This window comes from Neopsephotus bourkii, unplaced genomic scaffold, assembly GCF_033783945.1.
Source record: "Neopsephotus bourkii isolate Nb327-2 ecotype Australia unplaced genomic scaffold, CSIRO-AGI_Nbou_v1 NB_749, whole genome shotgun sequence".
In the NCBI taxonomy this organism is placed as follows: domain Eukaryota; kingdom Metazoa; phylum Chordata; class Aves; order Psittaciformes; family Psittacidae; genus Neopsephotus; species Neopsephotus bourkii.
Genome location: NW_026901247.1, coordinates 1 through 16,802, shown reverse-complemented (window position 1 = coordinate 16,802; position 16,802 = coordinate 1). Strand labels below are relative to the sequence as shown.

Here is a 16,802-nt window from a genome sequence, read left to right as displayed (position 1 = left end):
GTAGAGTTGAAGGACTTTAAAGATGTTACTCAAGTGAAAAAGTTTCTGATTCTAGCACTACACACACAGCTTAGCTGTAAAATGTCACCAGAACACTGTTCGGAGGTGTTATGCAGTAATTACTGCTACGTGAACTGAAATTTCCACACTTCCTAATTAATTTTTTTTTTTAATTGCATGGCAGGTCTTATATAACGCTCACATAAAGTTTCACATTTATGCATTTAATATGTAAATGCTACTTAATGAAATCTCTTGACCTAAAAGCGTATTCCTTTAAAACAACTTCTGATGAACCTTTTTGAAGCAAGAGGTCCTCCAAAAAAGAAACAAACTTCACAGTTTTGCAGGAGGGCACAGCTGCTAGCATACACACTGATGTTTGTGTTTCAGTATGCACTTTAGTCCAGATTTAAGAATCCTTATCATGTCTTTAATGCTTCTTTGGAATGGGTTCTTATCCTTTTTATCCTGTGTGCTGTTTAACTGAAGTATAGAAGTCCTTATTTCTATGATGAAGAAAGATGAGACAGAAAAATACTACATCTTGCCAACAGACAGAAAAAAAGGACCAATTAGCAATTTAAACCAAACAGTTTTCTTAACATTTTCCCTTCACACCTCCCAAACTTTCCTCCATAAAGTATACTACAGTTATAGGAATGTAATTTATCCACCATTTCCGTATAGCTACAGCATCATCTCCATATAATCAACTATTTTCTCCACCCTTAATATTATGTTTGGCAGTAACAACCATGACACTCATTGCAAAATATATGTAAGAGTGTATTTCTAATAAACCAGCTGCTGTTATTTAAGAAAATCACTCAGGGTTGCAGATTTTGCAGACCTGTCTTCAGTGTCTAAGCCATTTTAATTGAGAAAGTATCAAAACTAACTGAACAAATACAAATTCCTCACTAAAGCTGCCAATTGCACAGAATCTCAATTTGGAAGGTCTCTGGTGGTTCCTCATTGACTAGATCCTGTGGTTCAGCATCTTTACTGTGACATCAAAACAGTTACTGCCTTGCAACTATATCAGTCATCTTCCACTGAAAGTACCACTGGGTAATTTTGACCCTGTTTAAGAAAAGAAACATCACAAGTAAGATTGCTGAATCCAAGTCCTCAATAATGAACACAGACTGCATTCAGTTTCCATAATTTCCGTACTACCCAAGCAGAAGATCTTCTGGTCCTGATGACGCACAGGATGTCAGTGGGAAAAGTTAGTGCTACTCCCTACATGCTCAGCAGCCGAAAGACTCTGTATTCTTGCCCTTAGGGTGAAAATTACTACTGAAATTTCTGTGGGAGATGTAAGAAACTCAGGAGGAGTTTGAAAAGCAGCCATTTCCATCATCACAATTTGGGGAATGTCAAGGAGGCTAGTGAAGCAGTGTTACTGCTGAGGCCGCCAGGCATTCTTCCCATGCCTAGACAATGTAAGAGTCCTGCTCTGCTCAAACAAGAAAATCACTGCAAAGGTAAACTGGGTTGAGTAGGACATTAATAGTTTCCACAAGCCAGAAAAAAACCCACTTGTAGACTGCCTCCTGACAGTAATAGCCATTTTTAAAAATCAGAATAATAAAAATAGGTTGATTTAATCCATTGCTGTTCATACAGAAGATGACAGTGTGCACACGGAAAACTTTTGATGACTGTGGTATATTCTTTTTATGCTGTGGCTCCTTAAATAGCAACAGTGCATGATAAAAAACGTCAGGTCCAGATAACAGATACTTGATAAGGAATTAAGGTACAAGATTCCCAAACTGTTGTGAGAAGGAATATGCTCATTTACAGGCATCATTTTACCCCTGAGCTGAATATAAATAATGGAGACTCCTTTTATTTCTTCTGATATATTAAAATACAGCAGCATGGTTAGAAAAGCATGCAGAAATACAACTTCGTGAGACCACCTGGCATATGTACTTTACTATTTCTTTTAATGGTGTTAAATATTTTGAAAATTAAAGGGGATAGATAAATAAAGACATGAGAAACCTATTCTATTCAAAGGAAAAACTGCATTATTGATCTCAGAGGAGGTTTGCAGTCTAAAGGATAGGTAAGCCTATTTAAAATACAGTAAAGTAGGTTTATTTGTTTTTCTCTTATCACTTCTTCAAAACTAGTCACTGTCAGTATCAGTAGCATTTATTCCATTAAGATGGGCCTAAAAAAAGCTCAAAACCCAAATTTCAAGAATTTCTGTAGCGGAATAAAATACAAATAGGAAGCAGATGAAAACCAGCCTTTTGAGAGATGACAGCAGGCAAACCAAAGAAATGGATCAACTTCTAAATTAAATGGTTTTTTTACTACAACCTGTCTTATTTTTTAAGTGCATTCCCCTGGACACTGCATCAGTTCTAATAAACACAAAAGCTGACGGCCACCTCTATGCTTCCTGACGCATGGTATGGAAGCACATAGCAGCCGCAGCCTGAACACTGAAGAATGAACCTTTAACTGAGATTTGGAAAACCCAAAGCATACAGAAGTAATTCTAGAAGCCTATGTACAGAGGTACCTGCTCCAACATGAACTATAAGCAACAGATGACATTTTCTCAACTGTTGGAAGCAAAACCCTCTTAATACATATATGAAAAACCTGTATTACCCAATTAAATAAGCTGCCTGAAATATTTATGAAGTATCGTCTGTTTTGGGACAAAACTTAATTTCATCTAGCCCTGTTCATAAAACACTGTAGTGACAAGACAGGGACACAGTGAGAGATCACTGTGTTTGAAAGACACACAAGCACTTGGGTATGTTGTACATCCATCCTGGAGTCAGTCAACTGTTCCTCACCAAAATCCTATGAGCAATTCTGACTGTTCACCTAATGAATTGTAATTAACAGTTTTCTGTTAATGAATTTGAATTAACAGAGCACACCACAAGGTAAAATAATTTTATATTTCAGAAAAATGTGACATGACTCTTCCTATCAATTTATCAAAATCTAAAAGATTAGTGTGAGAATGGGAAAACTTGTCATTTTTCATTCAGATTTTTCTTCCCTGCACTGAGCAAGAATCTGATTTTGTTGCAAGTGCAACGGGTAAGTTGCTGGTGAGTAGCTTAAAAACTTGCCTTTAGGAACTGCAACATCCACTCTCTTTTCAGTTTACTTGGAGGGAAGAGACTTTTATTCCTATTGCAATGAAAAAGATGAAGTCTAACCTGTACTGTTACAATCCATCTTCTCTAGAAAAGGATGGTTGGGTTTTGTGATAGGTAAACAGTTTCGTTCAGGTCAAGGGTTTGGGTTAGCACACACACAAATGTTGGAGTGGAAATGGCCTCTGTACATGCTGTACCAGCTTGGTACCAAGAAAAACGAAGCAGAACACAGTGTCCTTGAAGAAGATGTCATATACTTCAACAGCAGCCCACAGCTCTCTCCACTTGGGGTCGAGCCTAAATATGTGCGAGAGCAGTTCTGGAAAACCTCCACCACATTCCAGTAACATATCTGAAGGACAATAAAAAAACTTATCTTACTCGTCTCAACTTTGCTTCAGAGCAGCATAGGCAATCTCCCAACAGCAGTGGGGATACGAATATAGGAGGATTAAATAATGGCAATATATTAAGAGTCTTTTCTCTTTATGAATCTTTAAAAAGATAATTCCCTGAAATGGCTTTATGTTTGGTATTTCACTGGCAGAAAACAGATGCAGAATATGACTATCAGCTTTTTTTCTTTCTTTTTGTTTTGTTTGTGTGCGTTTTATATCTATTTATTTATTATTTATCATTTATTTCCCCTTACAAAATCAGAAAATTTTATGTTAGCATAAATCAAAGGGACAAAAAAGAGAATTTATGTATGTATTAATCTCCTGTTGCTGCTTTAAAATTAAAATTGCACGGTTAAACCCTCAAAAACCAGACATCAGAGTCAAAGCACAGGCTTCCTTTATCCTAGTGTATTTCTGTTAAGATACAATTTAATTGAAAATTCTAAGTATCTGTCATCACACAGAATCCTTTAACCATCATGTTTGTATATAAATCATAGCATGTTAAAAATTGATACTTTTGGTCCAATTTCTGGGTTATCATTTTGTAATTAACCAGTTGTGTGGAAGAATTTCCATTTACAAAACCTGACTTAGTGTATGGAATGTGCAAGATATTCCTCTGTATCTCTTAGTTCCTAAATTAAAAAGAAATTAGAAACTTAAAGAGAAATTACTGGTTACATGAAAGGGAAAATAAAAGTTTATCTTTCCAATTATGACTGTGAAAAACATTAGAGTGATTTTGTAGAATTAATAAACATGAAAAACAGAGATTCCTTCACATTTCTAGTTCTTCTAAATACACTCTTTGTGTGTTTTGACAGATTTCCTACAAAGTTATTTCACAGAGAACAAGAATCCAACATTGTCAATAAGAATAAACAAAATTGGAATTCTCTCTTCCACATTCTTTAGCGCTGCTTTTCAGGCTGTGTGATGAGGAAATCACTTTTCAGTAAGTGGCTTATTTTGCTCAGTGTGATGCTTCTTATGAGCAGCAGGAGAAGAACCAGCCCTGGCAGGGTAATTCTGGTTTTGAGTTTCTGCCTAAATCAATTATTTTCCTTCTTCAAACCTTTTTCTTTTTCACTTCATGCCAATGCTGTCTTTCTACCTTATTTGATGCATTCACATTAAAATACTCTCTTTTCCTTCATTCCATCATTCCATCCCCTGGCCACCCACACTGCCAATTAACAGCAGTTGCATGATATAATTATAGGTAATATTAACAACAGCCATTAGTGGGAGAATTGCCTTCAGGAAGACAGTGCAGTCGTTCAGAGGGACACCTGTCCAAGAGGATAAACTCTAAGTCGATAAGACCATGCTCCTGTAACTTGGACACAGCTGGAATAAACATGGCTTTGCAGAGGTTAAAAATGGTTTCTAACAACTTCTTCATGTTCCAGTTCAGACAGATCTGAGAGGCAATTTGACAGGTGAACAATTTCATGCATGACTTTATCCACGGTCTATAGCACACTATCTTCCTCTTACCATCTCTTTCAAAATCACTAAATCTTGATTTACCTTCATTTCTATTACTTTCCCTGTCTATCCAATTCCAAACCACAGATATCTGCAGTGAAGGAATCTAAATACCTCTGTCATGCTATTTTTTAGTAATTATTTATTACTCTTAGATATACATGGATTGATTTTTTTCCTTCTTTTTAAACAACTAAAAGAATTCCAAAACATCATTGGTTACCCCTTGTAAAATACAAATGAGATGTATTTGGAAACAGAAAGTACAACATCAGAAATTTGTCATGTTTCACCAATACCTCATATTTCTATATCTCATATAGAAAAGTGGTGTAAAGAGATTCCAACTCCAATTAAGCATTTAGTACCAAACAGTTCTGAACAGTCTTCCTTCTGCATCCTCTCCCTTTACTTTATATGGCTGCATGTTTAAAAAAAGGAAACCAGTTATCGTAAACTGAGATGTTTATAACATATGGTAACATACTTCTGGTTTTTAAGCACTACATTTTTCAATCAAAACCTGGCTTTAGGAATACTAGAAGTTTGGTTTACTACATTGTTGAAATACATAGCAGCTACAAAAATAAATCCTGCTCTCTGGAGAGCTACTGCATTGGGTTTTTTTTTTGGTCTATGGAGGTTTGACAAAGATGAACCACGCAGAGCAATCAACTTCTCCTGTAAAGCCCTGAACAACCCGTTCATGTGAATGAGGCAGCAGGAAAAGCGTCTAACGACCAAATCAGCAAAGATCACAGAATCCCAGACTGGTTTGTGTTGGAAGGGACCTTCAAGCTCATCCAGCTCCAACACCTTCCACAGGCAGGGACACCTTCCACTGGAGCAGCTTGCTCCAAGCCCCTGTGTCCAACCTGGCCTTGAGCACTGCCAGGGATGGGGCAGCCACAGCTTCTCTGGGCACCCTGTGCCAGCGCCTCAGCACCCTCACAGGGAAGAGCTTCTGCCTAAGAGCTCAGCTCAGTCTCCCCTCGGGCAGGTTCAAGCCATTCCCCTTGGCCTGTCCCTACAGGCCCTTGTCCCAAGCCCCTCTCCAGGTTTCCTGCAGCCCCTTTAGGCACTGGAGCTGCTCTAAGGTCTCCCCTTCAGGAGCCTTCTCTTCTCCAGGCTGCCCCAGCCCAGCTCTCTCAGCCTGGCTCCAGAGCAGAGCTGCTCCAGCCCTCGCAGCATCTCCATGGCCTCCTCTGGCCTTGCTCCAACAGCTCCACGTCCCTCTTGTGCTGCTGCCCCAGAGCTGGATCAGGACTGCAGGGGGGATCTCCCCAGAGCGCAGCAGAGGGGCAGGATCCCCTCCCTGAGCTGCTGCTCACGCTCTGGGGGTGCAGCCCAGCACACGGGGGGGTTCTGGGCTCAAGTGCTCACTGAAGCTGGGTCATGGGGAGCAACCAGTGATGCTTAAACATCGGTACTGATACTTCTTTCATCCAAGCACTCCAAAATTTGTCATTAGACCAGACTGAGTACATGTGGGCTAACGGTACTTGCAGAAAGGACTGTGAAGGCTTTCTCTTAATAAGATATCACATATTCAACCTACAGCTTATGCTGTATCATACCTCAGGCCCTTCTAAAATCCCAGTATTGTACCAGGCTTCAAGCCCTTCCAAATGGAACACAAGCAGATGCTCAGTAGAAAGATCACCATACAAAATTACACGGCTTCATCTGGGAGGACATGAAGGGACCCTGAGACAGTGCTCATCCTCTTCTGAAGTAAGCACTCACTACTTCTTTAGGTTAACCAACTTTGCTTTTAAGGACACTTGTTTTAAGTGCTCTTGACAAAAACATGTCCTTTGAGTATAAAAATGAAAAAAAAAAAGGACATTATTTATATTCTTTACTGCAAAATGATGGTAATGTCCTAAAAACTAATATATAAACCTATATAACTATTACAGGAGGCAAAAGAATTAAAAAATACTGCATTTATGCTTGGCTTTCTTCAAATGTGTAACGACCAAGATAACAGGCTTTTTAAAAGACTTCTGCAGACATTTGTATTGCTAATGACAGAAATTCTTCCCACTTCTTTCAAGTTATTCTCATGTCTCCTAAATCTGAAGAATGGAAAAGTTTCAGTCAGATGAGCATAAGATGCTGCTGCCACACTAAGTGTCTTTTGTTTGTTTGGGTTTGTCTGGTTTTGTTGGTTTGTTTTTTTTTAATATAGCAATGTTCTTTAATTTCTTTATTTCTTAAAATCTTTAATTCTGAATTCTAACTAATTTAATTCTAAAATAAAATTATTTTCCAAAATATTGAGATTTTCTAAGTGAAATAAGGCTCCACACCGTATACATAACATGAATACCCAACGCCAGTCAGACTTCCTGTGGAACTCCTGATGAAAGAAAAACATACTTTTGCAGAACATCCTGATGCTCTTTAATATATTCATTCCCAAATCCTTCAACCACAAACATATTACTAAACACAAAATAATGCAAACACCAATTGCAAGTAATTCAGTCCTTCATATTAATATGAAGAAGTTTAAACAGACTGACCTTCACCAATGTCTTTATCTTAGGAATTTTGGACAGTCATTTCTGATAAGAAGCATTTTCTCCGAGAAGTTTCAAATTCAGGTCAAGGAAAGAACTGATTATGAATTCAGATAGAACTGCAGAATTTGGCTATCACTCAACAGAAAAGCTTGCTTTAGATTTGGGTTAGGTTGGTTATTTCAGTCTATTCTGAAATAGCTATTTTTTATGATATAAAAATAGGGGGATTAGGTAGGAGTAATATTCTTTAAAATATAATTAATCAGAAGAAGGGTATGACTAATATTTAGAAAATATATTTATAGACCTTTGGCTCAATACAGTACTGGAGACAAGCATATTCAAGAGTAATTGAAGATGTTACTTCTGCTCAGAAGCGATCAACTCAGAGTAATCAAAAAGAAGGCAATTTAGTGCAGAACAAGATGATTCTCCTATTAAATGCAACTTAAATTGATAGAACCCACATGCCATACACATGCCATTGAACTATTAGATTGCTTTACTATATATTACTTCGTACTACTTTCAGTAAACAACATCCTAAAAAAAAATCTTGTATAATCATATTTTAAGTTTATTACAGTAAACAAAAAAAGACCTAAAAATTCACACACACACACAAAAAAGGTTTTTTTTTAACTATTAACAATGCATGACTAATGAAATAAAAAAAATCCCATTTAGTTACTTAGAGATACATAAAAATGGAAGAATATAGAGACAAAAAGCACACCAACGAGACATAGGCAGTGCTTTTGGTTAAAAGTAGGTGGTTTCTGAGTTTTGAATAAACATTTTGATGGAATCAACTCCCTTAGCTCCCCCCCACCTCTCACATTTGATAAATATGGACACATCTCAAGTGGGAGCCTTGATTTAATCTGGTAAAATTTTTCCATTCTTCTCATTCTGAATACAGAATTTTCCATTCTGTATCCAGTTCTACAGCTAAACAAGTAATATGCATTTTGTACGTTCACAGCAGTTACCACTAAGCAGTGTTTTTACAGACTACCAGCTACATAATGTTAATCGTACTAACTCTATTACGGCAGACCAGTTTATTTGGAAGTGGGTTTAATTTCATTTCTGCATCATTACTAGAGTCATCAGATCATCGCAGGGAAGACTTCCTATTTCTTCGGGATAGCACGCATTTATAGGAAAATGTTTATGTCTGGTGGCAGAGTTCTGCATTAAACCAGACAATCAGAAAAAATCAGATAGAGCTGCAGCATACCCAATGTAGCATGAGATACAGAATCGTAGAACATATTCTAGGAGTCCAAACATCACAACATATATTTACAGTTCAAATATTGTTCACAATGATAGTGAACGAAATGCTTGTTTGCTACATGTCATATAGACTAAAAGAATTAACTTATTTGCACATTTTTCATAAAAAAAATATGTATCACAAGATCCCACAACCTCAACTGAAATATCAAACTATTACATGAAAGAACCTCAGAAGTGCCATGAAAGGGACAGAAGATTTGTATGACTATGTACTGGTAGGAAAATATATTGGACAAAAAATTTTAATCTACAGCTGTTAATATTACAGATTTCTAGAATGTTAATTTTGATTTAGTTGTTTAGCAAGGCCAAAACTAAACTGAGTATAGAGCTGACATCAGCTTTTTGAATATATGGTACTATCATCTTTCCTCCACTCTAATGTAAAATTTATAGATTTTAGATTGGTTTCATTACGTTTAAAAGACAGGTTCACACCTTATTTTACCTATTCCTTAGCAACTCCAAATTTTAAGATAAATGCAGAGCTCTTACTTATAAAAGACAGTTTTATCCTAGGGACTAAATGAAACAGAGGAACCTCTTAACATGTACCCCTGTATAGGAGGGTGTAGGTTGACTCTCTGTTGGAGAAACTAAAATGAAGAACTATTTACGAAGTACTTGCAGCTTTGAACATAATCAACTGCAATAACAAGATACAAGTTACAAAAAGAAAAAAAAATTCTTTTTGTTGAAACCACTTTTGTAATACTGCTTTTTAATAACCCTCATAATGGCCGAATTAGAAGGACCCCAACCGAAGTCATTCATCCCACATAAAACAAACATTGCTTTTTCTTCTTAGCTTTGTTTTACAAGCTACATTATTTCCAGATGACGCTTGAGGGGCCTAGGAGTTTCAAGAATTAGATGCTTAAATAGGCAGCTGCTTCCTATTTACCATATAAATCAAGGATAAATCAAAGAAGAACCTAAATATTGGACTTCATTTAGCCCATTATGCAGCACAAACTGAGAGGGAAAAGAAAAAGAAAATATAGAAATCTCATTACTCAAATGCAAAGTTTTATTTTCGTTATTAAGACGAGAGAAAAGCTCACTGACACTCGCAGAATTCCAAGCCTCCATGTAACACACCAGCTCCACACAGCAGGTAGATTTAACTGGATTGGTAAGGAGCCAGGAAAAGAGTCAGCTGAGATCAGGAACTCTCACAGTACCACCAGGCTTTGCTACTGCAAGCTTTATAAATATATATAAACACACACACATATACACAGACACAGTTCATTGCATTCATAATCTTTACATTTTTCCCTTTGAATTGCCAACATGTGTTTATTTTTATACCTTGACTAACAGGGAAACAACAGATTTTAAAGGACAGCTCTTCATATATTCACAGGAGCACACATGCAACACAAGAAGTCCAACACTGTATTACATTGTTTTAATCTCCAACAATATTCCTCCACTATCAAAGTGATGTTTAAGTGACAGTCCTTTATATGAAATAATTGAAGATATTGGCAGTAAGTGGGACTATTCTTAGAATTTTTCCTAATACATTTATGCTTCATCTGCATAGAACAATGCATTTTCTTACAGCCAAAAATTCAGAAGGTAAAAATAAAGTTACATTGAAGTGAATTATTGTTTTCCTTTGTGGCTAGTGATCATCTTACCTCACTATTTTCTGTGAATATTATTCCATTAAAGCAACTGGAGGCTGTTGCTGAAACCCCCATGGATGGCAGAGAGGACTCCCAGCAGACAACACCATGGGGTGCTCAGAAATGTGACCCCTACCCAGGGTGTTGAGTGATCCTCAGAGTGTGCTGCAAGGAGTTTTCATTTAACTACTAAGCCTTCACACCCACCACCAGTAAACAAGAGTTTGGGCTCCCACAGACATAAAATCCCTTGTCCCTGTGTTGCATTAGATGATGTTGAAATAAATTTAGAAACCAAATCAAAAGCTGCGTATCCAAATACAGACTCAAGTGATGATGCATGCCAAACTATTTGAATCTAGAACTATTCCTACATTTGATACTTATTTTCCTCAACTTTTGCATTAAGAAAAAATTTCTTTCTTACATCATCAAGAGAATTCTGAACCTCTGACATAAGCTTTCCAAAATACAAAATTTACTCGCTTCTTCTCCATCCCTTCCCTTCCTAGAAACAGTTAAGGGGAATTCTTCATTACCAGCTGTAGTATAATGAGCACTGAACTGCTCAAAAATCGTAATACCATGAAATCCTGAGAAAGCAACTGTTTGGGTAGTTGGCAGTTCCAACAATAGGTTTGAAATGGTGCTTTCCAAGGCAAGTTAGCATGCCTCCAGTTACGCTGTTCAGTATCTATGATTTAACAAATTACATTAGGTGCTAATAAAATAATAAAAAAAACAAACCCCAAAACCAAAACCAAAACCCCACTGATATGTTCACTTAAGCAAGTTGTCTTCATTTGAAAGAAGCTAAATTCTTAATATTTCATTGTAAGTTTTCAGGTTTGTTAAAAGTTTGGAAAATGTGCTTTCACTGAATGCAGTAAAGTAATAAAAAAACTTAACTAGATTTTTCCCATTTCTTCAAGCCTGGAGATACTTGCAGACAAAGACAACTTGCCCCAAGTGTGGTATTTCAAAACAGGTCATTGCTGCTCTGAAAATAATGCTTACTAATAAAGCTTATGGAATATCTAGTATACGGAATAGCATAAGAAAGAGGCTAACCAAGGATCCTGCCTCCGAGGTAATGGTTTGAAGATGGGGTTTCTTCTCTCTTCCCTGCTGGCTTCTCCATCCTGCTCCCACATCCCACTCCACTGACAACAGTTTATCAGGAAAGGATCAGGAAATTGGTCTAGCCCTAATAAATTAAAACAATTTGCTCTTTTCTTTTTTAAAGCCCATAAAACCTAAATAAGAACAATATAAAAGCCAACTGGGTTAGTTCCTCATCCTAGTTCACAGCAAGGTATCAGAAGCTTTGTTGGCACACCAAAGACATGATGGTAGTCTGCAGTAGGCAAAAAAGACTGTAGGAAACATGGTAAAGGAAGATCCCAGTATATATGCTTACCACCATCAACCATCATCAGCTTAGGGACTGAATAGTAGGTCAGAAACTTCAGTTTTTTAGAAACACTACTACTGCTGGAGACATGCATCTTGTCTGCTCTTCCTTTGTTGCGCTTGTATGTGACTGTCACAGCCTGGGCACACTGTGTAACTGCACTCAAAATCACAGAACCTCTCTATCGTATGATGTTCACAACAGAGAGCACTCAGTTCAAGATCACTGATGCTGCCTTTTCCTTTCCAAATCCTTCTTGGCCCTAAGAAGAACACGTATTTTTACCCTAACTTGTTTTTTGATGTCTAGTACTCACAAATTAGTAGAAAGACCTCAACACAAGACCTTAAGCAACCTGGAGTTTTATGTGTGATTTAACCCTTGTGACTCTTGGTTCACGCAAATTCACTTCTGAACTTACAGAACACAGTAAGAAAAAAAATGATTTCTAAATTAAATTAAATTAAAAATCCATGGGAAATACAGTTTTCAAAGACATATTTGATTGGTCTGAATGAAACCTGTGAAGAGAATAGCTTACTCGGCAATCCTCCTCCTGTCTAGACATAAATCTGGGCAGAGCAGGCAATCTTGGAATCTATCCCAGCATGGAGCTAAAGAAAGGGATCAATGGTAGAACGAGCTGCAGTACTTCAGACACTTAAATTATCTCAGTTCCTAAATTCTTCACTATTCTTAAGGACAACACAAACATGGGCTTTCAGAAGCAGTATACTCTGAAGTAATGAAATCTGGCCTCAACTTCTATTTAGGCAACTAACTATGCCTCAGATTGAGCTGGAACGTTAGGAATTTGGAATAAAAAAAAAAAGGCAAAAAGCCATGCATAAAAGCATATAGCCTTCTTCCAGAATACAGGCCACAAACTTCAGTGATTTTATTCTCCCCTACAATATTTGCAGCTGATCTCCTCCTCTCCCTCCCTATGTTATACCAACAATAAAAGGGCAGAAATTCAGTAAACTAAGTCTCTGGGCTGTATTCCAGCGTGCTTTCCTAGTACTCCTCCAGCATTTCTCAGCTGTCTCCATTGGTAAGGGGATAACTTTGTACAGAGAGCATGCTAGGTCTTTCCTTGACTGCAGCTTAGCTTGCATCCCGCAAGTTAAAAAGAAGTACAAAACCTACAAAATAGTTTTCAAGGACCAAATTCTTACATGTTCTCCAAAATATGCATATACAGATCTTCACATTTTTGTAAATAAATGCATGCACACATAGATACTTATTTATATGTGCTCTTTCACAAACACATGTGTGTATTACCCTGCCTTCTTTCCTCTGAACAGTGGGGATGGTGATTTGTCTGTCTAGGGAAGAGAACATAATAAAATCAATATCCTCCTCCTAACAACTGAACACATACTATACCAGCCCCTGTATACAAGGGGGACCCTGTATAACCCTAACACAGGTTAAGAGTTAGAAACTTCAGCTCTCTCCTCTAGGCATCTGAAGATGCTAGACAGTTATTTAACCAAGAGCCCATGATGTTAGTGCAGCTTAGTTTCAAAATACACAGCCCTTAGCATCAATTCCAGCTTATGGAGCCTATCTGCTCATAAACCCAGCCCCACGCACCTACTCCAACCCCCTCTGGGCTGTGAGTCTGCATGTTCTGCAGCATCATCTCATGATATGATATATGGCGTAATGCATCTTAGTTATCAAAAGACATCACCTCCACCATAGCAGCCTCCCTTTGCCCTGGAACCCAACTGAAGCATCATAGCTCTCCAGACAGCTCAATAAAGAGCCATGAGACCACAGGAGGAGTCTGAACGAGTAGCTGTGTAACTGCTCAGGCTGGAACCTGGTATGACACCAGGCTTAATCACCTCTGAGAAATACAGCCCTAAGAGCCTTAACAACCACAACATTCAAAAATTCACAAAGCATCCAAAATACTTCAGTCCTCACAGCTGTGGAAGCCCTTACACTATGAGCCTCTGCTCCTTGAGAAGCACACCCATGGGAAAGGGACACCAAGTCTTCTCCAAGGTGTCTGAAGTCTTGGGGGCTTTCAGTTGTTCATGCCCATGCAGATGGAAGAGTTTTATGCTGCTTGTGCATTGCCTTACTGGGCAAAAAAAAGGGGGGATCTTCTGCTCTTTAACCACAGACTAACTTGAGGGGGTTCTTGCTGCAATGCTTCAAGTTCCAAAAATAAAAGGTCAGACAGCAGCTTTTGGGTGAGAAACGAGAAGCCCCAAAACCAGAGGTGTTCTAAGGAGCTTCACATGAATTAGGGCATGGTAAGGCAGCAGGAATACATAGGGAAATCCTGCAATTCATTTGATTTATAAACCCACGAGTCTCTGAATAATAGAGTGCCTTTAATTTCTATGCTACGTGTCAGCAACAACAGCTAAAAGGTGCAGGTTAAGAAACCTGGTTAGTTAAATTAGATTGAAGTCATTAAACTATTATACCAAATTATCTTTTTTTATTCTTATACTAAATGCTAGAGCAATATGATATGCAAAATCTTGGGTAGGCATGTCCCGGAACATGTAATAACACTAAAAATAAAACTCTTGTTAGATTTTCCTCCTCAACTGATAAAACAGCCCTTTTTTTTTTTCTTTTTTTTACACACTATTGCAGTAAGAGTTCAAATGAGTGCAAACCAAAGATACTTTCGTACTACAAAGATATTATTCAAGTCCTTGGAAGACGTCTGCTTCTTGTTCTGAAACTAGAGATTTTCCAACAAGCCATGCAATTCAATTACAAAATTGTTGCCTGCTTGTGGGTATTGGCTCAGAAAACTGACAAGTACTGTGTGTATCCATGTACTCAGAACACACTAATCTGCCCCATGACTGCAGTACTCCCCCAAATGCCCACTGGGAATTGTTTTCAATCACTCTCAGGCATTTTAACATACTGCGGATGCTAAAGCCCCGTTCTTAAATCTAACGTTTTTAACTGTATGATTTAAATATCCTGAAATCCAAATGGCTTGAAAATTGCAAGTTGACATGGTACAGTCTCTCAGCTATGAAAGGTTGCGGTTTTGTTTTACCATTTGTAAGTGTAACACTGGGATGTTTTTTAAAGACATTTCAGACATGACATCATTCATACAGGTTCCTGTATTTTGATGCTGCTAGTTGCTTAGCTGTCACACATGTTGATAAATCTTTGCAGGTTTAGTGATGTACCACTTCTGTTTTGAAGCACCTACTAAAACAGTAAGTTTGATACTCACATAATCAGGAAGTGGGGAGTCATTTGAACCAACGGAACCTCTCAAGGTCTGTGTGGCTTGTTCCAGCACTTTGTTGTGCTTTTTAGACAACAAAGAAAATAAACTAGAGGGAAAAAAAAAAAGGAAAAAAAGTTATAAAATAACTGAGACTGTCCAGTCAGAAGAAATGTTTTATTATATACACAAGATTTTTAGAATGCAATGCACAACAGTTAAAGAATTTATTATTAAGACCTGTGCTAAACAACAACAGAACATGAATGTGAAATATTCTATACAAAAATGACTTGAATAACATTATACGTTCATGGTTAAATTCTTGGGAAGTCAAACTGTAACAGAAGGAATGGCACACATGCAATTTTAGTTCGTAACTATTGTGTGTTCACTAAAATGCAATTTTTAAGTGCAGCACCTCATGCAATATATCCTTAAGCATCTTGTGTATTATTAATTTCATCAACCTAATTGCTTAGTACGGGAAGAATCCAAGTATATGTCAGAAGCTTTGGGTATTTGAAGGCTGCCTTTTTGCATTTCACTAGCATATATTACTTTCAAATTTATTTTAGCTTAAGTCAAGGAATAAGGCATTACTTAGCTTTATAAATAATAAAGCATTACCTTAGCTTTATAAATAATCTGTGAAATCAGGGCCCCACATGCATACAGAGAAAAAAACTTTTTTTTCATGCACTTTGAAAACAAGCATGGCAACAGCACTCATAGAGGTTGGTATAATCTTGATATATAAGGAGAATGTAACTTGACTGTAATGGTAGAAGGAGAGATGACATGTAAGATGTAATGAAGCAGTGGACAAAGGCCACCAGCTAGTGTTCAGCAGCTTCAAGGAGTCAGATGCTTCCATAAAGCCACTGAACACCTGAAACATGGGTTTCAACTCACAGATAACACTCCCCATCTTGGTATATGTTTTAAGTCTTTTCTGTGTTTGTCCTTTTGGAGCATGACAAGAGTCCTGTCAGGCTTTTCCAAGGATGACTCTTGGTCCTCAGAGGGTAAGAAGGTTGACTTGACAAATAAGTACCAACAAAATTCACCAATGCCCAAGCATGCTGCTCTTGAAGTTGGTTACACTTATTGCTGGATAAGGAGCAGTGGCAACTCCTTGTTCACCAGATTCAGTCACAAAATATTAAAGCCAGTTTAGTAATTTTAAAAAGTGGCAAAATACTACCTCAGTGTTATATTCTTGATAGCCTAATACATCTTGGAATTAAGGACAGCTTCAGTGCTCGGAGGCACAAGCTTGGAAAGTTTTCCTGCCTCAAGAAATGATGGTCAGCATTTGAAGAAGTCCTCTTAATTTTATTTTGGTTCATTTTGTTGTTTTTTTTTTTTACTTAAAAAAAGATCATTGATATTGCATCCTTCACAGATGGTAGTAGATTGCTTGGAGTATAAGTGCTCATCCCCTCATTGCTAGTCAGGGGCCCCAGGAAAAGGCTTTTCTAAGACTCCTCAGCACCACAAGGAATTAATGCTTCTCGAGACCAAATCTTACCCCTCAAGAGCCAACTCACTAAATTCCACTTCCTCCCAACACATCTTTAGTTAGGTATTTGTTGAACAGATAAACAACTTCCTTTCAAGGACAACTTCTGCCATGCTT

The 16,802-nt window shown here is 37.6% G+C and overlaps 1 protein-coding gene across 1 annotated transcript in view; it reads right to left on the bottom strand.

The window, feature by feature from the left end:
- The window catches only part of LOC133212949 (dymeclin-like), a gene marked incomplete at its 5' end in the record, with an annotated part of 67,650 nt that extends 52,358 nt beyond the window's left edge, over nucleotides 1–15,292 (bottom strand). The window contains one exon of the mRNA XM_061354822.1: nucleotides 15,167–15,292. Coding sequence (XP_061210806.1) covers nucleotides 15,167–15,292 — 126 coding nt within the window. The remainder of the gene's footprint in view (nucleotides 1–15,166) is intronic.
- Nucleotides 15,293–16,802: the final 1,510 nt, after the last annotated feature.